This window comes from Scomber japonicus, chromosome 4, assembly GCF_027409825.1.
Source record: "Scomber japonicus isolate fScoJap1 chromosome 4, fScoJap1.pri, whole genome shotgun sequence".
Lineage (NCBI taxonomy): Eukaryota > Metazoa > Chordata > Actinopteri > Scombriformes > Scombridae > Scomber > Scomber japonicus.
The window spans coordinates 9,219,379-9,243,750 of NC_070581.1; the positions used below are offsets into that span (position 1 = coordinate 9,219,379).

The 24,372-nt window shown below is 40.7% G+C and overlaps 1 protein-coding gene across 3 annotated transcripts; it reads right to left on the minus strand.

The window, feature by feature from the left end:
• Window positions 1–1,317: 1,317 nt before the first annotated feature.
• On the minus strand, window positions 1,318–24,372 carry ralgapb (Ral GTPase activating protein non-catalytic subunit beta). 3 transcript variants are annotated; one of them, XM_053316894.1, is made up of 31 exons: window positions 24,244–24,372; window positions 22,700–22,920; window positions 19,165–19,367; window positions 18,795–18,961; window positions 18,498–18,699; window positions 18,206–18,337; window positions 17,620–17,798; window positions 17,022–17,090; window positions 16,413–16,564; window positions 16,008–16,242; window positions 14,227–14,428; window positions 13,935–14,102; window positions 13,696–13,810; window positions 13,420–13,567; window positions 13,224–13,288; window positions 12,968–13,112; window positions 11,432–11,553; window positions 10,798–10,980; window positions 10,538–10,686; window positions 9,359–9,546; window positions 9,062–9,165; window positions 8,777–8,932; window positions 7,911–8,120; window positions 7,617–7,775; window positions 7,228–7,393; window positions 6,968–7,090; window positions 6,733–6,869; window positions 6,509–6,617; window positions 6,216–6,294; window positions 4,565–4,713; window positions 1,318–3,720 (listed from the first exon to the last, which is right to left on the minus strand). In XM_053316894.1, exons 2-31 carry the CDS (start codon window positions 22,874–22,876, stop codon window positions 3,527–3,529), a joined length of 4,587 nt encoding a protein of 1,528 aa, XP_053172869.1. In that variant the 5' UTR covers window positions 22,877–22,920; window positions 24,244–24,372; the 3' UTR covers window positions 1,318–3,526. The 3 variants fall into 3 exon arrangements, with proteins under 3 accessions (XP_053172869.1, XP_053172870.1, XP_053172871.1); XM_053316895.1 differs by having other exon boundaries at window positions 18,498–18,684; window positions 24,276–24,341; XM_053316896.1 differs by lacking the exon at window positions 17,022–17,090 and having other exon boundaries at window positions 8,777–8,929; window positions 18,498–18,684.

The following is a 24,372-nucleotide window of genomic DNA, read 5'->3' on the forward strand; positions in this document are numbered from 1 at the left end:
GATCACGGGTAGAGTGAGACGACAGAGAGGAGGAGGAGGGACCCACAGCCACAGCCAGAGCCACGCTCAGGGGCCACAGCTCACTTCTGCTGACAGCTCACTAAACATCCACTGTCAATGTACTAAACGTGGGATGAGCGTTAATGGGCATATATCTGAAAGTGACGCTGATTAATTAATTAATTAATTCATTAAATGCTATTTTACCAAAACGGAACACAAGAAACATCAAGTAAACTACTGGGACAAAACTAAATGGACACACAATGTCATCATGAACTGTTGTTTTACATTCACATCTCCTAATTAAAAGAAGGATTTCAGTTACACACATCTATTATCGGTGATGAAATTGGGATATCTTTATCATTATAAGCCTATCTTTCATGGACATTTCGGCACAACATGCTGCTAATTAAACTAAACAAAAACAAAAAAGACAAAGAGGCATTCTTCTTTCATAAATTAGTCAAAAGCAACAATTTTAAGGCATTAACAGATGTCAGAATGCCCAGAGGTTTCATGAAAAAGTTTCCTGCAAAGTTTTCAGCTGAATTGTCACCTTCTACAATGTTGTTAAAAACACTGAAGACATTTATAAATCAACTTGAAATGTGTCAAGTAGCTATAGCTAAATGTTTACCTGTTGTATTCACGTCCAGGTTAGCCGGCTAGCTGAGATGAAGGCGCCCCCTGGCGGACTCACACAAAGATGCAGCTTCCAGCAGCAGACAGATGCTCCAGCTTAGGCACTGTTAACGTAAAGAAATTAACAAAACAAACTCCGGTACAAGTCAGGGCCAAAGAGCAATTTAATATATTTTAATACTGAGTCGTTTCGTGCCTATTTTGACCCCGGTGTGTCTTTATTTAAGCGGGCTAATTTAGGTCTCGTGCGTAATTGTATGACGTAACCTACCTGTTAAACCTTTTATCAAGCTCAGCTTTCACTCTAAATTCATTGTGCAATTTGTGTGAAGGCCATACAGCTGTGTTTGCTTTACACTGGCAGTAATGATAGATATATACACACTATATCTCAGTTACAGTAATGTTTCATCAGCCTCAGTGTGGATGTACAACTACTGTTACAGGTATTGCCCCCGAAGTACGAGCTACTTCATCATTCAACCATACCACTGTTAAAAGGCTTTAAGCTACACTTATATTTGTGATGCAATTATATTTACAGAATAACTGAGGTGTCTTTATTTTATTCTAACATCATTTTGGCTCTAACTAATAGGCCTAATTGAAATCTAGAGCCTAGGTTGCATCTGGAGAGAAAAGGTCTCATCAATTAAATATTAAAAGAGAAAAAGTGGAAGTTCATTTTATTCTTCATCAACATAAACCTGTGAACAAAAAGTCAAATATTAGGAATGGGAGAAATTAAAATGTCAATAATAGTTTTAATTGATGCATGTTACATTCAATACCCATTGTGAGCCTCCCACACAAAATTGCATACACACAGAACTTTTCGCGCCATCTCATGATGAGGAATGCAACAGACAACTTGTAAATGCCTTACACTATCATATATTTACATATCATCCTCCGCTTCTGTACATGGCAAATCCTTAAATATGATCAAACATCAAAGGAGTAACATAGGATACACTGTATGACTGATTGTATGTAGTTTCTTTGAAGCATATTTAATGTACTTTTTCCTTCCAAAAAAAGGCATGTGCATAAAGCACCATCATAAAAAGTGAGTCACACGATTAGACATGATAGGTTAAAAACGCCACAATGCCTCTTCTTCATTCATATTTTCACAAGATAAAACTCTTCCTTCAGCAGGGTTTTCTTTCAAAATGCACAAAAGTACAAAAGACAAGTAAGGTAACCAAAGGGAATAGAAAATAAACATAAAATGTGCTCAGTGCATTAAGACTTTCCAAATAACAAAAGAAACTAGAGGTGTTTGCCCTGTTCCATCTCTGTGATAAATAAATTCACATTGTTACAGGCAGACAGTGAGAGGGCTTGAATCCAAAACCAAAGTACAGTGAATAAACAAAAGTGAAAGAAAATTGTGAAAGTTACTAAAAGATTTGTGAAGGCAAAACTGCACATTTCTATTATCCAAACTGAATATAACAGAAAAGTTAAATATTCTCTTTCTGGGTTTAGAATTTAAAAAAAATATACAGATATACTCAGCCAAAATGGAAGTTAGCTACATTGGAGTATTTTGGCCTTTGAATTCATCACCATGGATTTGTTTGGAGAAGCAAGACACTTTAAAATGTGCTATGGTATCTGTTTGGTATTGGCAGATTCAAAACCTACAATGCCTTTTTGATCATTTCATAACAGCCCTGCAAACATCAAGTGCAAATTGCAGGAGCTCCGTAAATGCTTTCATGATCAGTGAACTCCAATGTTACAAAGCCCTAAAGAGTGAACCAGTTCTAGTGTTACTTGACAGAGAAAATAGAACATTTTCTTAATGGTTTTTATCTTGAGATTCCTATTTGTTTAAAGTGACAGAATTCATCTGCTCAGGAGTCACTGTGACTCCTTGTGGTGTCAATAATTTGACTGACTGAACTAGCATACATGTGGTCGCATACACACACACGGACGCACACACACACACAGTGTAGCTTTTATGAGATGGGATGACTGCTCAGGTGTCACAAATGACATCCATGTATAGTAAAACAACACAGAAGTCCTATAAATCATCTGAAAAATCAAAAAAATAGAAACAGCACTATTTGTGTGCTCAGTCAGCTGCTGCGATGGACAAAATGTGTGTGTGCACTAGGAAGACTTTAGCAGGTGTTTGGGTGTAGATGACAATTTGTTGTAAAGTTAGATTATGGGTTAATGCCGTCGATCATTTCTCTGTACTCTTGAAGCCGCCTGCCTTAAAAGCAGCAGTGACGTATGTTACAAAACATTTTTTTAATGATGCTTGCATGTTTTATCTCCTTGGCAAAAATCCAACCGTGGATCTGTTTAATTAAAACAAAAACAGATATGCAGATCTGGATTTTGGACACAATTTTGTATTACCAAACCATCATGAAATGCACTCATGTCACAGGGTTTTTTTAAAAGGACAAACTGTTTATAATTTCAAAAAGGCCAACAGTGTAACTATTGTATTGCAGTTAAAGACAAGCAGAAACTCTTTTGCCACAAAGCGAACCTAAATGAGGAGAGACAGTCACTGTTGAACTTCAGCCATTTGAATCTTCAGTGAGCGGCTGCGACATAGAAATTTAGCTTCTTCCACCTTGGCATGGTTTTTGACGCTTTGCTCTCGGAGTCAAAGGCAGACAGTGTTGATATATGTATTCATATAAATAACAAAATAGTACAGTATAAATATAAAGATTCTGTGTGTGTGTGTGTGTGTATGCACGCACAGTTGAAAATGGTGTATGAGAGTATAGCATAAGAGTGTGTGTGTGTGTGTGTGTGTGAGTGTGTGTGTGTGTGTGTGTGTGTGTGTGTGTGTTGTTGTGTGCGCTTGTGAGCCAGTGTTAGGACAGAACCAGGGAGGTTAGAGGTGAGGCTTTCCTTCCCCCACCTCGTGGAAGAGCGAGGTGTAAAACTCGGGCTCCAGTTGCTTGTTGCGGTAACGCTGGACAATCTCAGTTATTTTCTGCTTCCGCCTCACGTGAGGCGGGTTGTACAAGTCACTTTCCAGACGCTTCCGTCGGCACACGTTGATGACTGTTTGACGCACGAGAAACCCTGGGAGGAGGAGGCAAACACATGAGCTCGTCAGGCAGAAGTAGTCAAACAGTGACACTTTTAAGACTGTGTGTAAATGAGTTTCATGAAATGACTGAATTCTACTGCTGTTGATAATACTGTGGCAATAGGATCCAATATTAATACAGTAATACCATGGCAAAAGGATTAAGAAGCGAGCTTGTGACCGCAGAGTCGCCAAGTCAAACCCCAGACCAGCAGGATAAATCTGGGTGGGGAAAGTGAAAAAAACAGCGCCTGCCCCTGCCTCATTACCACGACTGAGGTGCCCTTGAGTAAGGCCCTTGACCCCACATGCTCAGTGGTAGACAGATCACACTGTGGTTGTACTGGGCAGCTTCCAGGTATGAATATATAACTATGTGAATGTGATCTGGGCTTGCTCTCAGCATAACAGCACAGCGCCTTCTAACAAGATAAAGATAGTGAGAGTGAAAATTAGAATGTGAGGAGATTCCAACTTTCATTAAACCACAGCAACTGTCTAAGATAGTTTCCAACTATGCCATCTGCTGACTAAGAACTGTCACTGAACTCAGTATGGGTTCTTTTTTTAAAGTAATATTATGTATGAGCATAAACCTAACTTGCTAAATGATCTGATGAGATAAAGTAATTATTTCTGTCATGTTTCCTGTGTCTTTAAACAAAATGCCAATCATAAAAATAATATGCTTTGTGTATATTATTTCAGGAACAGATTCCCCATGGAGACCCTGGGATACATTAGGACTTGATGCCTCAGTTCTTTCTGATGAGGAGAAAAGGAAATATGCGGTAAGGAGGGTTAAACAAAGACAGAGAGATCCATATGAGCTATTACCAAGTGCTCTGCGGCTGACCACCATGCCGTCCACCAGGGGAATCACCATGCCAAATTTGCCCACAGCTCCATGCAGCCGGATCCTGAAGAGACCCGTCTTCAGAGGATGGATGAAGATCAGAGGAACGTCCTTCTCTAGTAACCCTGACCTGCAGCGAGAACAACAGAGTGTACATGTACCATGTTATGTTTGTAGTAAATACTGAAAAGATATGTTCAGGTGTTTATATTTTTTCTCAGGGAAATTGTGGACAAAGGACTTGATACTGGTGCAAGGATATTTCAACATCATGAAGAAAAACTTTACACATTTGGTACAATAAAACATAAGTAGACAGCTGTACAACACAGCTTGTTATTATGTTTTTGAGATTCTGCAGTGTCAGCGGATGTGTTCACCACATGGACGTGATGTTGTTAAGTGTACGATGCTCATTTCTAATAGTGAAAATGAAAATGAATACAAAGAAGACAAGCTGAGTTGATTCAGTTAATTCACGTGACTTGAATCAGGGATTCACGTGTTTTGTTATTTTAGAGTTATCTTGATGGTTTATTGTGAGGTTTACGTTTTAAAATAATTTAATTTAAACCCAAAACATAGGCTGGATTGGGATTAAATACATGCCCCCTCTTTAAAATGAACTTGTTTATTATGATTACATTACAGTGCATTTATATTTCTAGTAAAATAATACAACCATCAATGTGTCCTGTCTTAAAAAACCTTACAGTGATGGTGTCAATAAATAGATAAATAAATAAAACGGGTCTAATGATTACTAATTACAAAAGTTCTTATCAGTCAAGAATGGGTGTGGTTTTAAATATTAATAGCTGTTTAGAGACTGAAGCCTAATTCTCCTTTACAATAATTCACTACATGTTTACAATCAGGTAGGCACCTTGTGACCCCACTGGTGTTTAGTGTAAATACCAGTAGGTTTTCACTTCACATGAAACAATTATGTATGCAGAGAAAACATGTCTATGCCTGATGTTCAGCAGTAAAGGAGAAGTACATTTAGCAGTCTTCACACATCACCGACCCATTATCTTTCAAAGGACATGGGCACTCAACTCAACTCAACAAACAGTTGCAAATTGTGAAACCAACAGTTGTCACAACAGGATCTGAATACACAGAGCTCTCAATGGTAGCATTGTTTTGGTTGACTGCAACCCATTTAAATCAATTTGAGGGGTTGTGGTCTGTGGCCTCAGTGAGTGTCACTTTATCCATAATCTTTACAATGAAGCTGCTGGTGAAGAGGACCAACATACAGTATCAGTCAAACATCTGGACACATCTTCAATTATAAAGTGTTTTTCTAGACTGCTACTGTACATTAAAACCACCTTTCACAAAAAACTGCATATTCTTGTCATTTCACACCCTTGCCCTTGTCATAGCTTTGCCACAGTTCCTTTTCTGCTTTTGCATACATAGCATGTTGTACTTCCTGTTTTGCACTGTGTTATTCTTGCAGTGGTTGTTGACCTACATGCCAGAGCACATGTTTTTTTGCAGCTGTACGCCTTCAGCGAATGTTTTTTTGTTTTTCATTTTTGCATTAGACCAAAACCAAACTTGTTAACAATATGTTCTATAATGACAGCAAACTGTTTTGGTTGTCAACTGCTTTAGTACCTGCAGGAAGTGCTGTTGCTCATGCTCGCTTCCAAACCTGTGCTGGTTTCCGCCAACAGATCAGACAACGGGAAGTTCTCTGAAAACACACACAATGACAATTTGTTAACACACTTCATCACATCCACCTTTTAAATGCCACAGAGGTTGCATATTTGACACTAAGATTTCGTATGGAGGAATTTATTGAATGAAGCTGAATGCTTCACCGCAAGTGGTCTTAAACTACATAAAACCAGCCTCTCAGAGATATTACCTGAGAGGATATTAGGCAGAATGAGGAGATTGCTTACCAATATCATCAAAGCGCTCCACCCAGACCACAAACACTTTCGTCTCAGGTCCCAGTGCTGGGAAAGACTTTCCAGTCGATGACCTCTTGGTCTTCACCAAAGGACTCAGCTGCAGTAAATAGCACAATATTCAGTGAGTGTAAACAAACACTACAAAACCAAATTAGAAATCTTAGTCAGCACTGTCAAGCTGTTCAGATACACTGACATAAGCCAGACTTTACCTTTTTGGCAGACTCCAGGTTTTCTGAATGGTTAGGGAATAGCTCCAGTGTGAGATTGGGTTGTTTGAGTGAAGCAGGCGCGGGCTCTGTGTTTGTGTCTGCTTCCACTGTGGAGTCACTGTGCACTGACGACTCCTCTGTGAAATAACAAAGAGCATATGACAGCTCTGTAATGCACTTAATCCCTCCCATCATATACAATGTTCATCAATTCATAGTAGAAGTTAATACTGACCGGAATTTTCTGTCAAAGACGGAACAACGAAGGCAATCTCTGTCAGAGCATCAGCGTAGTACAAAACTTTCTTCTCCCCGTTGAACACTGAACCGCCTGTGTCCTCAGGAGTAGAAGCTTCCTCTACAGAAACAATCAAATATTCAATATATTCCAATAATATTCCATGAATATTTAACATTTGAATAAACAAGAGTTGATGTTGATGTGATGTGTCCAGTTTTCCTCATTGTAGTGCAGTAGATAACTCCATAGCTCACCAGTCTGTTGTATGTCGTTGTCAGAGCAGGAGTTGAGGGACCAGCTGGTGTCTAGGTGCCCCGTCCACCCTGGGTGGCGTCCTACGTCCACAGGCCAGCCCAAGGATAGCAAGAACTCCAAAAAGTGGGGCTGAACACTGGATGATGACTCCACATTCCTCAGGATCTGATTACCACACACACACACACACACACACACACACACAAGAACAGATCCATTCATAATCAGAGATTCTTATAGACATATTTTGACAGGAAGAAAGAAAAGATCAACACCTGTGCACTCCCCAGTTAATTGCAAGCCCAAATAATAATTTCACTGTAAACATTATTATATCATACAGACTCTATGGGGTTCTGCTGCAACCAATCAACCTGAGTTCTCTCACCTCGTGGCTGGTTTTCTGCCCAGCCCTCACGTAGAAAATAAAGACAGTGTCAAATGGTCGGCAGGGAAGCAGGTCCAGGTAGCTGATGTCGTCAAAAAACCCTGGCAAGGACGACTCCAAGCCAATCAGATGAGGAGGTAGACGGCTGTTATTGGGCTCCTATAGATAATAAATGAATTGACATATATTCTGAATTAACTGTATTAACAATAACAGTAATATAAAAAGCTAAGTTAAATTTTAGCTAACCACAACATCTTCTTACTGGCCATCAGACAAATTATGTTAACCAACCTTGAGCGCCTCCAGAGACAGAAAACCAAAGTGGGAGAGGAAGAGACGGGCTGTTTGGAACTCTTGCGAGGGTGGAGGGGGTTTACAGTCTGTTTGGGGGTCAGGGAAAGACTTGGACTTCCAGATCTCCTCGCTGTGGCGCTCCAGGGTGCCCTCATAATCGATCTGCTTCGTCATCAGTAATCGAAGCTTGTCATGTTGAACTTCCAGCTGTAAAGAAGGGGAAATTACATTTTTAAGATGATTATAAGACAATTTTATGATGAATGGTACAAGACACACCCACAGTCCCAGTACTGAGGTGTTACCTCCCAAAATTGGTGTATTAAGGGGATGTGAAGACTAGTTACCAAGTTATAATCTAAACCTGAGTACTCTAATCCAATCCAGTACAAAAGCCCTTCAACAGATCCAGTCTTTTTGAAGCTTTTAATACTCACTTGGTTACACAATGTGTTGCAATTTTTACCACAGAGGCTGTAATTGTTTGCAAAGGCTACTGGATTGGATTATGAAACCCCACAAAACTATGAGTGTATTTGCCACCAAACCAGATGATTTGACCCTTTTCTCCAACACACACCCCAAGTGGCATATCACCTCTGCAACAACTCACGTGTGGGAAATTACTCATCAGTGTATTTGTAGCTCTCGAATCATCCTGCCAGCCCAAACAACACACCTGAGTTTGTATAATAACAAATGATACGAGTTATTTATTAACCACGTGGCTCTATTTCAGCCATGATAATGAATAATCTTGTGGTAGCTGATGTCTCTGTTTCAGTGACTTAAACTAAATGTAATTAAGCCATAATGTGGATAAAAGATCACTGACAGGGTTCAAACAGAAGTATTTCTCTCACCTCTTTACTGACAATGTCATCCAGGTCAGGAATGCTGACATCAGCTTTGACAAGTGGGATCTTGTCCACCTCTTCGGGGAAGGGCCTCTGCTTGACGTTGTACTTGATCCCTACATCATTGTTGGGTGTTGGACGGCCCTCAGGAACAAACACCTGCTGTGGGAGGAGAGAAGCAGACAGATATGGAAATATGTTTATCAGTAAAGTTTTAAAGAGGCACGACTATAGCATGGTGATTTCAATTTAGTGCCTATCAAACTGAAGTAATCTACAATGTGATCTCACCCTCTGATTGGCCCGAGCTCCTCTGGGTTGGTGGAAGAGCTGCATGGTCCAGGCATGTCTTCCAGCCGTCCCTCTGATCAAAACTGTCACTGATGGACTGGGGTCTGTGAGGATAGAGATGATCTCATTTATGCAGAAATTGAATGGCATCTTGGTTATCAATTTTAATTTACTTGGTTTTTGGCAGGTGATACAGTATATAATTGTACATCAAAAATGAACCAGGTAACACCTCCCCCCTAACATCTCCCTCCTGAAATCTGTGTTAAGTCAAACAACAAATAATAAGCTACTCACTCTGCTCATTGCCAAGCGGTTGCTCCAGCATGGCGAGGATGACTGAATTGTCCAAGACAAAGTAGCGGAAGTTGCTGGCTCCTGTGGCACTGAGTCTGGCATATCGAATCAGGGTGTCTTCATTCAGCAGGCTGCAGGTGGAGGCGGGTCCACTGGGCGAAGGGAAGGCCCCCAACACCTGCATGATACTAGGGAACACCACAGTGGCACATGTAAGAACATAAACATTAAGAAACTGGGTCAAGGTGTACAGAACCTTTTACTCTCTAGTAGTTGCCTGCGTGCTGTTTGGAGGTTCAGCAGAAAACTGGGGAAACTAGGTCACTGTAGCAGAAAAACAGAACACATACATAATTTAGATTTAGTCTAACTAAAGTTAAAAAAAATACTTTTGAATTTCAAATGTATTATTTGAACTACTTTATTGTTGAAAGGAGAAAAAAACATTTTTGGAGCTATACAGAATGCCTTTGGCTTTCACGCCTCTGGATGGCGCTGTAACAGTAGCTAACAAGCAGACAGTTTAATGTAAATGTGGTGATTTGACAAGATTGTGTTTTTCCTTTCAACTTTCAAAGTGTGGTAAGTTGGTATTCAGTATTCATACAGCTAAAGAACTGAACTTAGATATGCTCTGACACAGTTCATTAAAAAACAAACTGAAGACTGTCATTTTCGCTCAAGCATTTACTTAAATGCACTCACCGTATTTGTACAGTATGTTTGTATTATTTCCACATTTTGCTGTTTTTTTATTTAAAGCACTTTGAACTGCTTCTGTATGAAATTGTGCTATATAATTACATTTTAATTGAATTTGGTCAATTAGGTTTTGCTGTTTGGTTTTGCTGCTTGGATGTCATCCTGCCACCATGACACAGATGATGATGGTTACTGTTTGTATTACAAACTTTTTTGATTGTCTATATGCAAAGGACCTCGCCTTCAACATACACAAATGCATACCCAATAGCATGCTTTGTGTATAAACAGTCAGGGGTCTGACAAAAATATACCATTTTCCTATTAGTTACAGTTTTTTCTTTAGAAGTGGTTCAAGACAATGGAAAAGAGCAGTATGAAGAATACTGCTTAGCATGTAGTTTTCTATGTTACATATTAACTATATCAACTAACTGCATAGCTGGTTTACACTCTATAAACTTTGAAGTGTCTCACCAGGACAAAGTCGCCTCAGCAGCGTCCTTCACCCTCATTGATGCTGGGTTGTGCTCCTTCTCCGCTTTATGTCGCACTTCTTGTTCCTGTCTGGACTTGCTGCCGGAGATTCCCAGCTCTACAATCTCCAACACCTCCACCAAACAATCCTGATACAAAAAAATGGAACAGGGGACAGAATCTCAAAGAATGAAATACTAACCGCCACCTTCTAATCTAACAGCATATCCAAGAATCTTAAATTCAGACTTTAAACTCACCTTCTCATCCAGCATGTCCGGGTGCTCTGTGAGCCACACACATAGAAACTGGAAGGCAGCTACAATCATGGAGTGAAGGTCTCTGGATTGAAGAGGAGCTGGACGGCTACACTGGTATACAATGTACCCACATATAGAGCTGACAGCACGTTTGCGGTCTGCAGAGTCGACCCCCACTTTCACCTGGTTAAGACATGTGCAAAAAAAACAAAAAAAAAACAGTGTATAAGCTACAGTATATCAATACAGTAATGATGTGACTTTATTTGGACCTTTATTTTTTAGCTGACACATCTTATGTCAGTGTGTTGTTCAAACCAGGAAGACCACTGCACTCAATCTAGAAACTTTTTAAGGGCAACATCCTTGTGATGAAATTGGAGCTTTCTGGCTTAAACTTTAACAAAAACCACCTGAATGCATAACTGCTTTTGTCCTCCGTTAGGCAAAACTGTCTCATTTGAGGATCCACACACTTAACTAAAGGCACAGCTTTGGAGCATAAAATCTACTACTGATGGTTGAGACTTAGGTGGGTAACATGAGTAAGCTACAATACAATTGTGAGGCCAGCTAGCAATGATTACTCATCGTTACACTGAATTTCAGTCGCATTTGAACATTGTTGCTTTACCTTGGCGAGCCCCGCCAGGAGCTCCAGGGCAGCCAGTGAGATGCTCATGTCTTGCCTCCACTGGGAGTTGAGCCTCTGGGTGACCAGGTGGATGCTGCGCACCAGCAGGCCTGCCGCCGTATCTGGAAGAGCTAAACCATATAACACCCCGAAATACCAAACACCGCAAAGAATAGAGCAAAGCAGGACAAAGGCGTCAAAGTGGCTGAAGAGATTTCTCAAAAAACATGCATTAGAAGAGATATTGAATGTGTCATCACCCGCACACAATGTGCGGTGCTGACTTTATTCTCCAAATACATTGAAGAATAAATAAGGCTGAGCGATATACCTTTCTCATCATTTCTACCAACAAATTTGTATATAATTGTCCAAAAGTGACTTAATAAACAATGTACAAGTCATTCTGATAAAAACCTAACTCTTAATACACAGTAACACAAACCTTACTGTGATTAACATCTTGTGGGTTTTCCATGATGTACATAGATAAAACATCTCTGAAAGTAAGTAACTACTTCATGACTCTTTTTTTCTTGTTTGTTTAAATTACGACAAAGAAAAAGTAAAGTAACTGCCAAGTTTCAGTCAAAATGTAAAGTGGCCTGTTTGGACAGTTCAGATTTGTTCCAGAGGAAAGTATTGCCCAGTGGAAGTAGCTGAGGCTGAGGTAAAGAATGTCTGGACTACATCATGACGTGTGTAGATTTTCTTCTTCCTGTTCTGGTCCCAATTTAATCCTTCTTCTTTCCTCTTCTGTCCCATAACTGTTATTGTTTAGTAATTAATCCTAATGCTGACTATCTTTCTTTTCTACCTAAAGAACCTGAGGAAGTCTCACCAGACAACACACAAAGTGATACTTTAAAATGTTTTCAGTAATAGTATTGAGTATTTTTAAGTGTTCAATTTGAGAAATCAGGCATGTGATTTCCTGAATTAAAAAAAAAAAAAAAAAGGATCTAAATCATGTTGAAATGACTGCGGTGTATAAAACAACAGTTTCCAGTCTCCCGTCTGCTCTCAAGTATTGTGTTTCCTGTCCCGAGCTCGCACAATGTAACAGAGCTACCATCTTGTCCCACAGGAACCAAACAGAACAAACCCCCCTCCCCATTCCCTGGTGAACAAAGTCGCCTATGAGCCAGCAGCAGTGTTCAGTGAAGATTTAAACTTGTGGGAAAATGACAGCAATTATATCAATTTATGTAAGTATTTTTAGATTTAAAAAAAAAAAAAAATTACATTGCAAAACATCGCTCAGCCCTGGAGAGGAAAAAGACAAACAGCACAGCATCACAGCAAATAAGATATCACCTACAGAGACATTTTACCCAACGCTTCTTAACTCTGCGTACCACTTTAACCACGTTAGCTACGAAGAGCAAATGAGTTACATGTTTTATTTTGATGAGCAAGCAGCTACCCATCACATGAAGTTATCTTGCAGCAACAACATGTCCAAAGCCGGCAGTGCTGTGTTGATTTACCAAACACAAAGATGTTAGTGTACGTGGAGCAGCTGGGGTGTCTTACCGTAGTCTCGAAGCAGAGCCTGGGCAGGGCGCTCAGAGTCCGGGCTGGTGGCCTCCATGCTGCCCCCGCTGCTGAAACTAATGCCGCTGTTTGTACGGCTGTGACTCTGACTCCTCACTGTCATGTGGCTCCCGTCTATACTCCCCTATCACCACAAAACACAGCAATCTTAATGTCCGGTCCGTCTCACTGCTTTTGGCATCATCACTTTTTTTTTTAATCTAATCAGTAGGAAAAGCTGTGACTTGATCCTTACTGTTTCAGTTTGTGCACCTATGGACTCCAACAGTGCAGAGTCTTGAACGATATTTAGCATTGCACCTGAGAGAGGGAAAAGATTAACAAAATTAATCATTTAAAAAAAGCACAAAAAAAAGTTCAAGAATACAACATAGGTAACATCGGGAAGCAAAATGAACGAATAAAGAGGATGTGATGAAGCCTGTAGATACCCAGGATGAGTTGTGTGTTGGTGGGGTCGGTCTCAGTCTGCAGGGCTCCGATCAGGACGTTGACGAGACGTAGCCTCAGGGACAGGAAAGACACGGGCTGGTCATGAGGCCACCCGTCCTCCTCATTGAACTTCCCCTCTAGCAGAACCTAAAGCACAACATCAATATGGTTATGAGACGACTCAGTTCATACAGCAAACCCCGAAGACCTTCAAAACCCTTCATTTATGCAGCACATTAGGAAGAAATGAAATGTACTAATGCCAAAGCTGTTACCTCTGATTTGATGTTGCCAAAGTGATGCGGCAATGGCAGCATGGCAAGCAGGATGTTGATGGAGGCTCTCCTCAGGTCGGTGGGGTTTACATACATCTTGAATTTGGACAACTCCCTAGAAGATGGAGAAAAAGCAAATCTCATAGACGTCCAAGAAACTCAAGTGCAATATCTTTAAAATTGACCTCTGAAGAGAAACTAACTAATGTACAACTTGTGTAAGATAGTACGAGTCTCACCTGTCTGGTACAATAGTCTCCAAGGCAGCTATGAAGTAGGGTACCACCACATTGATGCCCTTCAGGTCAGTACAGAAGAGAGAGGAAGAGTTGAGAATGATATAAGCCAAGACTGGTCTACAGATGAAATCGGAGATCTGGAGACCCTGAATCAGGACCATGTAAAACCTGCAGAGACAGAGAAATAGCTGCATATTAGCTGAGAAAGCTAAAACTGCATGCTCACAGAACTGTCAGGCAATTAGAACTTTGCATCTAACAAAAAAAAAAAAAGAAGACCTGACTACATTACCTGGATAGGTAAACAGGCAGAATCTCTTCTCCGGTTTTCTTGCTACAGAAGATACGGCAGAGAGTCCCGCAGGCCTCCGCTCGTCCTGCTTCGTAGCTCTCGGGGAACTCGTTGGCATCAAACATGGGGTTCGACACCATGGAGTCGGTGGACATTTGTGAGCCCTTCCTTTTCAGCTCCAAACCTACTTGAGTGGTTATGGCTGTAGACAACGGAAAGAGACAAGAGAATGAAAGGACCCTGAATTGTAATGCGGTCATTAGTATTCATGCATGTATGAGAAACAGGCAAACATGTACCTACAATATGCACACTACAACAAAAAAAAAAAAAATGAAATAAATTGGAAAAACAAAAAGCACCATAAAGCAAACGTTTAATCGCTGTCACAAGGAGATAGAACAAAGACTTTAATGACTGCAAACACACACTCACGTCATTTAAAAGCATTCAATAAAAAAAAAAAGAAGGAATTCTGACACAAAGAGTTTGCCATAAAAAAGTTCTTCCTGTCACGGGCAAAAAGCATGACCAGGTGTGGTGTGCTGGTAATAAAATGGGTTGTTTTCTGCTGCAAGGCCAAAAAGCAAAATCCCTGTGTCAGCTCCTCTCGCTGCTGCAATTATATAACTGTCACTCAAGGTACAAAACATTCACTTCATGCATTGAGGCACCAAACCAATAAAAATCAAAACTCAAGTGAACTGACGATACAAAAGGAAATTACAAGAAACAAAAATATTAATGCTGAACTTAAGGGGAGGGGCGAGGGGGGAGGGGAGGAGGGAGTCTGGAGCTAAATAATAAAGATTAGTGTGACCCAAAGGATAAGAAAATGAGAACTCAAAGCAGGCGAGTGGGGGGGTGGGGGGGGGGGGTGGCGTTGTCACGAACTGGCAACGTTATGGTCGAGACAAGTGGTCAGTTGGTGAAACCCATTCCATCACCTTTGGAGGACGCTGAGAGAACGCTTGGTGGTGAACTTTTGAAATGACAAGGAGTGGGAACAGAAAATGATGGCAATAATGGCAATGATTCATGAGGAAGTCAACTAAAAATAAAAAAAAATAAAAATAAAAAAAAGCAGGAAGATTGGTCAAGAAACGCAAATCAAGTGAGGAAAAAAAGCTGCCGTTCCTACTTACAAGATTTATAAGAAAGGAGAATTTGGATAAAAGAGGCTGCAAGATAACAGAAATAGTGGAGAGACACAAAATCAAAGCAGATCCAATATTGTTTGGATCAATTCATATCAGGCATGAATTGTGTGTTGTTGTTGTTTTTTTTTGTTCTCAATAGATGACCCACTACAACTCTTTAACATTAATCAGACATGGTAGACACGTGCAGGACACTACACCAAAAAAGAGAAAAATAAATGGAGAGCCAATGATGAGCCAAATTTCTTTTCAAATACTGAGTACTGTATGTATCGATAAAATGAGTGTATGAAGTCTTAAGCATATGGTTGTAATCTATATGCAGTTTTATCCAGGTTTAAATAGTTGTTGGTAGATGTAAAATGGATTAGAATCAGATGAAAATCTCATACCAGGCCACTTCTAACCAAGCCCTCCACACACACAGAAAGGCCAAAGAAGTTTCAGAGAAAATGGTGAAAAAAGGAAAGGATACCCCGACAACATACAGTCAAAAAATAACGGACACCAAAAAAACACAGATAACTCCACAAAAACGCATACTAATGAACAGCAACGAAACACCCGCCTGCCCATGCATAAAATGGAAAGGCCGCTCATCGCCGTCGTCTCGCTCCTTACCGGTCATGCTGGGGTCTCGGCTGAGGCCGCTGTGGAGCTTACAGTGGACGAGAGCGGCGTCGAAAAGCCACTGGCCGAACAGGTTGAGGATGCTGTTGACCTTTGGCCGCGCCGGGGCCGGCAGGGGCCGAGACTCCCAACTGCTCTGGTTGGGGCTAGACAACAGGGTCGGGGAAGAGGAAGTTTGCTGCTGCTGTTGCTGCTGGGATGCTTTGGTTGGTTGACTACCACTTCCCTGCAAGGGTGGAGAGGGATACAGGCATGATGTCTTATTAGCAAGCTGACAACATGACTAGAGTGACTAAGAGATATACAGACAAATAAAGACGTACAACAAGACATCTATCACAGAGCTACATTCAAAACATATTGTTTATCATACTTTTATGCAACACTCGGACTTACAGTTGAACTCTTGCTTGTGGTTTTGGTGACCACTGCATGTCGTTGCTTGCGGTGGTGAGGGGGCGTAGTGTTGGTGATAGAGGGGGGCGGGGACATGCTCATTCTGTTGACCGGGGTGGGCGGGGCGCTGTCAGCTCTGGGACGTGAGATGCCTATTGAGAGAAAGGTGAAATGAGCAAGAGACTAAAGCAAGTGATTTTCCCTCATAGTGGCGGGGGTAGGGGGAGGAAAGACTTCTGATTGGCTTCAACAAACAAAAAGCTGCTTTGGTTAAATACAATCATTCAAAGCCATTTACAAACGTTTAATGTCACGAGAGAGGGGAGACGAAACGGCTTGAGTCTGAGTTGATTACAGGCAATATTCATTTGTAGACATGCAAGACAATGGTTAGAAACAATAATCAAAAATGATTGATATCCATTTATCTTGATTGGCTTTAAAACACCCCCCACAGGACACCCGCGCTGTTGACGTTCTTTTAGTTTCGTCTGAATGCAAGTCTGTGACGTAACATCTAAACCCCCCGCCCCTCCAATTGTTAATATCATCACCACCACTTCATCATATGCCCATCTTATCATACAATACGTCCGCTGATGTCTGTACCATGAGAGAGCAGCACTGGAGAAAATGTGAACACCCTCTCCCGTACATCTCTCTTTTCAACAGAGACACCTACAGTGTAAAGAGAAAAATACACACTGACATGTTTCTATTCAAATGTTGGAACAGGTGTTACTCACTGACATCCTACATTTGGATTTTACTAACCAACTGAACAACAACTGGAAAAAAGAATAAAACCGTTATAAAGTGTGACTGCTTGGAATTGCTGTGAATCCTTTAAATGACTACATCGGCCTTCTTGCATATACTAACTCCACATTTCTGTAGAGCTCTTTTCCCTAACCTCCAGCAGTGACTGGAATCCACGGATTTTACCACAGTACCAACATTAATGTACAATTTGCTTAAGACAACATAATTAACAGTGTCTGCGCAACACTGTTGGATGTTATGTAAGGCAGGCTTTAAGACAATTGGGTGCCAATGGCATATTTGCTTAAAAATGCCAAAACTCATATGTTCTACCATCTTTATTCTCAAATGTATCACTTTGTTGGAGCTTGAACATTTACAAGAAGTCACTCCCTCTTAAATGCCAAGACTGACCTCTTGATTACTAACTACAGCATCCTCTTACCCAAGAAGGCATCCACAAGGCAGCTGACGCCCCTCATGGCCCTGAAGAAGATCTGGGGTAGCTGTTTTAAACAAGGGTGCAGCACCATTTCGTGAGGGATGCCGCTGGAGTTGAGAAACTGTTCCTGAAACTTTGGAGTCGTGCTCACGATGGCTGGGTTGCTCAGGTCTACTGGGTTGCTGGAAACAAACCGCAAAAATTGACAGCTTTAGGAGGGAAAAAAGAGTACAGATGCCACTGTACTGTAGCTTAAGTGAATAAACATGAAGAGAAACAGTCATGATTCTGACGTGGCTTAAAACGGAAACAGTTCTCTGACATTAAATGTTATCAGAACTGAGATGATAACAGATCTTTAATGTCTGCTGGCTCTACAGGACCAACCACCTAATTAATTTTAGGGAGGACTTTATTTGTATTCAGGAAATAGAATGCAAAGCTAAAGGAAATATTTGAAGGGAAGTGGATGACATGAACTACTTCAACTTCTCTGTTTCTTATAACACATGAACAAAAGAACCATGTGTGTCAGTTAGGGTTCGTTTCCAGTTCCAGTTTAGTACAGTAATAATGAGGGTTTATGTACCTGAGCATGTGGAGAAAGCGGTACCACGTCTGTGCCACACAGTCATTGTCCATCTCTAAAGGTATCAGGGTGGCATCCTCATCGGGAACTTTAAAAGGTGGGAAGGATGGTCCGTGGGTAAAGCGCAAAAGTCTGGATTGAAGGAGACAGACAGGTATAAGAGCAGATTATCACATAGATAAGACTTGAAAACCTCAACCAAAAAAACAAAACAGAAAGTCACTTATTATTTGTCCTATAGTCACTGCACTAAATACAAAACCACATGAAGCTGAGCTGATATCTTTCTAACCTGGAGGTCAGGGCACAGGCCACTCTGCTCCACTGCTCCACAACAGGAGGATGATGTCTCCAGTTGGCCAGCATCTCTCTAGCTGTCTTCCAGTATGGTGGCGTGGGAAAGCAACGGGCACATGCCAGCAGCCACACCTCGAACAGCACTGCCATCAGTTTCTCTGCCAGTTTCTCTGCCACCCCGACTGGAAAAAGAGGGACTGTTAAGGGAGATTGTGGCTGTTTGTAAGTATTAATAAATAATAATTAAGGAAATACATCAAAAAGGGCTGTGAAGGACAAGGTAGAGATTTACCTCCAACTGTGGGCGGGGCAAGTAATGTGTCATTGATGCGAAGCAAGAAGAGCAGCAGCACCTCCCAGGTTTCCCTCACCATGGAAACAGACTCTCGTGCCAGTTTCTGGACCGCAGTCAGAACCTGCTGGCAGAGCCTAATGTGGTTCAGACTGTGCTGTTCAGGCCTAGAGGGAGAGACAAAGTGTTTGAAATGAGGAAAAAAGGAATGAGAAGAAAAAGGTATGTTAAGTGACATCAATTGTCACAGATCTATAGTAGCAGATATAATGTAAAAACAAACGTGTATAATATGTGCCGAGTGATACATTAACATTCTAAAAACCACAGTTGAGAGAGAAAGGCTCGTCTGCCAACATGTCTGACATACCTTGGTACAAAGACATTGTAGAGATGTTTGAGGATGGTCTGGACGTACATATTGGGCTCCTTGACCACAGGCTGAGGCATAGAGTCCCTGGGCGACACCAGGGCCATCATCCAGTCTGTGTAGACATCTACACACAACTTAACAGTGTCCCCCTCTAAGGGGAGGGTAAGGCCATAACACAGCACCTCCATGGTCCACTTCACCTAGGGGCCAAATCACTCTCATTAAATCATGTTAGAAAGAGTTGGCATGGAGCATATTGCTGCTGAGGAGTCCTGTATGCCACATCACATAGTAAGAATAATAGCTCTCAACACATATTTCAAATACAGTCATATTCTGTGAGTGCTGCCATTCTTTTGAGGCTTAAAGGTCTATTGTATAGAATTTAGTGGCATCTAGTTGGAACAGACTTTGCAGAGATGGAATATAATATTCATAAGTACGTTTTTATTAGTGTATAATCCAATGAGAATGAGACCTTTATATCTACACTGGGAGCAGATGGGGGTCCCCTCCCAAAGACCCCATCATGTTGCACAGCCATAGTTCTTTGCAGCCATTGTACATTCTCCTGCATGCTTGGAAGGGGAGGGACAGGGGTGACCTAATAGTAAGATAAACTGATGCATAGTTTACCAACAGTAAGCCTACATTAAGATTAGTAAAGTTATTAAAAAATTTGACCTAAATAATCATCTGTCTATCACCGCCTTACCTTGCAAGGCGGCTGGATTCAGGAAGTGATGAGATAACGGTATCATGTGATCTCTTGAATTCAGCTGCTTTGTAAGGTAAACTAAATCATTTCCTAAATCAGTATTTCCTGAATTTGATGATATTATTTTATATTTTGTTTGTCATCCTTGAAGAGGGGAGAGTTAGTGTGGCTCAGCAGTGACAGAGAGGTTAATCTTGTTTTATCCTCATTATGAAGTGAAGATCAAACCACCAGCAGCAGCAGCAGCATTTCGGATGCTTGGTGCAGCTGATAAATATTGCTGAAATATTTTAATCCCAACACTGCTCCTCACACATCACTTGCTAATTCATGCTGTCATATCATTAATTGAAACTGTTGGCTTGCTGTGAGCTCTGCGGTTCACTTGCTCGTAACAGTGTGCGTGTTAGCAGAGTAGACTGTATGGAGAGCAGATGTTCCTGCATTTCATCAAAATGCAAGGGAGACTTTTTTACTGCTGGTACAGAGCAAACATTGAATCAGACTCATTCATGATCTTATAAACAGCTCAGGACATCCCTGTTTAACACACTAAAATTGTTTATCATTGAATATATAGCTTGTACTTCAGATGCTTTCAGGCATGAAATAGCCACCTACAAAGTATTTTCCTTGAATTTTTGCTGAATCCACGCAAAATGTGTGGAAAAAATAAAAACACACAGAGGCACGTAAACCATGTTCATTTTTGTTAACATGGTTCCAGTGAAGGGGGGGGGGGGGGGGGGGGCTGTGCAAAAAGTGTTGTGCCCCAGGCATCAAACTCGGACAGAAATGGAAGAAGCTATCTCTGTGGCACTTCATCAGTAAGGCATTTATTTGCCAGAGTGGCTATATGAAAAATACTTGTGAGTAAAAGACATATTACAGCTTGTATAGGTTGTTCCTAATGGCATCTAATTGGACTTGGAGAGCATGAGAGAAAAGAACTCTTATCACGACATCGAAAATAAAACTTCAATGCCATAATTTTAATGGTAGGACCTGAGAAACTGAACACAATTAAGGAAATCATAAACTAAATATGAGAGTTCCTTTCAGAAATCCTGCTCCTGGCCTAGCTGAAATATGATTTATAGAAAAGCTAATGTGCTGATCTACAAGGAAGAAGAGAAGAAAATGCTTATTTTTAGGCGCGTAACCAGCCATACCAAAGAAGACTTATAGTTGCAGTTATAATTGTGCATCAATAAAGTACTGCAAGACATGATCTGAAAATGTTTTTAAATTTGATATTTTAAGCTTTTTATAGACAATTGCATATACTCCTTAAATATAAATGGCACTTGTGACAACACCAGTGATATAGGAGGCTGTTCATTTAAGTTGATTACTGCATCATAGCATTTCCAGGGATGTGAAGTCATCAGGGTGAAAACCATTACTAAGATGCAAACCCTCTAGGGAGGCTCCAGGCGTATGCATCACACAAAGAAGTAACACAACATGAACAACAACTGACAAATTAAAAGGGAAACGCAGCTTATTGTTTAAAGAGAGAGAGAGAGCGAGAGAGAGAGAGAGAGAGATAGAGAGAGATAGAGAGAGAGAGAGAGAGAGAGAGAGAGAGAGAGAGGGAGATATTTCAAATCCCTCATCCTGAGTCTATTCTTCATGCCACTGTCCAATAACATAACTACACACTAAGGGTCAAATCTAAAATGCATTAACCTTAAACTGAAAAGAAGAAGAAAGAAACCAGAAGCTTCAATGTTATCAAACACTAAACAAAGAGACTGAAATAGCCAAATATCTGACCACTCCTGAAACCAAACAAAGAAAATCCGTAACAAAATACAGACTTACAGACCATAGTGTTGACACAGATAAAAGGAAGAAAAAACTGGCTAACCAGAGACTGTGTCATCATTGTGATCTCTTAGAAATAGACACTGCAATGCACTTCCTTCTTTTATGTCCAAATATAAAAAGATAAGGGAAACAAATGACCCTAAATCTGCAGAAATATTCCCACATATAACACCCCTTCAGAAACACACAAAACTACTAATCATTTTGGGAGAGAATGAGAGGTGCTTATAGCAAACTATGCAAAAGCATGCCAAAGCCTCACAGAGAGGGAATAGACTAAAATCTTGTAAAATGATATTTCATAAACTTGTGTTTCAAATGTAGTGATTTGACTGTGTCTACCTAGGATGATTAATATTAGACTACATTAGGCTTGGGTGATTGGACGAATATATCGGCTATGGGCTGACACCCACATTTTGTTCAGCCCACTCAAACCCTCGGATCGACTTGAATCTCACAAATTACCATTTTTCAATTCAAAACTTCAATTTTCAATGAAAGGTGACAAGTTTGCCTCCCTGCAAATCATTGAGAAAAATAAAAAAAGATTCTTGTTCCATTCAAACACAGTATGTTCATATCTTAACCTGATATGATCATTTTTAGCTACCCTAACCCTGTTTTATTGCCTCCCTTTTATTTTAATTAAGTAGGACGGCTACATGCAAAAAATATATTGACATTGTTTTATACACATTTTTCCAATCAAACGGTGAGCAATTTGTCAAGTACTTTAACCCATAACACAATGGCTGTGCTAACTTATGTGTGTGTACTTTACACTGACACTGAGCTCTTGTGACTGGTGTTGCCTGAAATATACTTTACAATGGATCACTGGAGCCAAGCCCCTTCATGTGTGAGCAGGTTTTGAAGGTGACAGGCTCTCAAAAGCCTTAGATGGAGCTAGCACCTTGGCAGACTACCAAGCTATTAAACTTTGAGACTGTGTAACACCAGCGTAGAACACTTTCTCACCTCCTTATCTGTCTTGAGGATGTTCTCTGTGGCGACAGGGCTCACAGCTGTGCCCAGAGGTTTGACCACAGCATTTGCCACCTCTGTCCCCACGCTGGTGGGATAGGTGTGCAGAACGCTGAGGTGGCCCTGGTCACTCTGCACGACCAGCTGCAGTGAGCGCCACTCGGAGTACATGCTGTTGATGTGTACTGCACTCTACTCACACCTCCTGCCTCCACCTGCAAACACACAATAATAATATGACAAATTAGGAAAACAATGAAAATGCTACTAAGGTAGACCATCAAGCACCAACCCAGCTATGTCCCTTGTTGTGAGAAGAATGCTTCCTGCCCAATCTGATACACACATTTTTACCAATGAATTGTCAAAACTTTTCCATAACCTTTCCATAATATTTTATCCAATTTCCATGATTTATAAGTAGTTTTAAAAAAGTGGGCAGGAAGATTTTGCAATTACATCCAGAGGAAGCGTTTGGCCCCAGATCACATATTAGAAGATATTAAAAAGCTAAATATAGAGATTGATGATTTGTATATTCATTTTAAATGAATGTACTGATTTTTGACATAGTAAAAGTGGGAGGTCCAAGTTCATGCAGCATGTCTTATATTCGTTATCTTTCATATCAGATTGAGCCATCACTAATTCAAAACTTTTCCAAAACATTCACATAATTCCAGTTTTTCTCATTTCATAACTTTTCCAAAAATTTAATGACTGTGGGAACCCTGCTGTTAAGTAAGGGCTTATTTTGGTCCATAATAACTCAAACTTGAACCTGTTTATGTGGTTGACTTTCTCCTTACACAGTGACTTTCAAGGGAAAGAGAGAGCAGGACTAAAACGCATAGCAACGACTAAAGATTAAATCAACGCTGACATATTACAGCTAGTGTCATTTGGTGCACTGAATGCATGGCGAAATAAAGAACATATCAAACACATTGAACGAGTGTAAAGTCGTGTTAGCTGATGTGTAGTTTGACAGTAAACAAGGACCAGATTTGTAATATGTTGTCACTAACACTGCGACCTCTCCTAACAGAGTGCACAAAGTCACACAGGAAGCGTTATTATACGATAAATACTAGCTGTTTTATATGCTCCTTAACTTAAACGAAGTCAGGGAATGGAATAAACCAACAATTTACGTTTTAACAAGACGAAAGATTACAACCAGGAAACGGATTTGCAAATGGTTAGCTTGCTAACGTTAGCTAGAACTGACATCAAAACATCTTCCTCCTCTTGCAGATGACATTCGATGAAGTTAGCTGCTTGCCGGCTTCTTTGTTATGCATTTGTCTCTGGATAAGACAAGACAGTATCCTCAAAGAAAAAACTATGGTTAGGTGAGCTAACGTGTCAGTTATCTCAAACTACGCCGCTAGCTTAGCTTAGCTGCTGCTCGCTGCGCTAGCCTGTTCGTTGACATTAGCAAAGCTGGCTGTCATTTGTGTGTTAGCTACCTAACTTCGCAAAGAAGCTAACGTTTGCTCGCTTGCTGAGGAACCAGAGAGGGTTTTTTCATTTACCTGGACCAACTGGAAATGTTGTCATAACAGACCTCTGAAACTCGCAGTTTGTGCTTTTCTGTATATCCTGGGCTAGACCATAACATCCTCCATCTTCGCAATGTCAAGGCTCGGATATTACAGCCTGAC

Excerpts from the sequence above, each read along its gene's own strand:
- ralgapb (XM_053316894.1), bottom strand. The coding sequence starts at position 22,876 with ATGTACTCCGAGTGGCGCTCACTGCAGCTGGTCGTGCAGAGTGACCAG. Across the intron at positions 19,368-22,699 it reads TCCTCAAGACAGATAAGGAG|GTGAAGTGGACCATGGAGGT; the intron begins GTGAGAAAGTGT and ends TTTGGCCCCTAG. Across the intron at positions 6,618-6,732 it reads ACCTGGAGTCTGCCAAAAAG|CTGAGTCCTTTGGTGAAGAC; the intron begins GTAAAGTCTGGC and ends TATTTACTGCAG.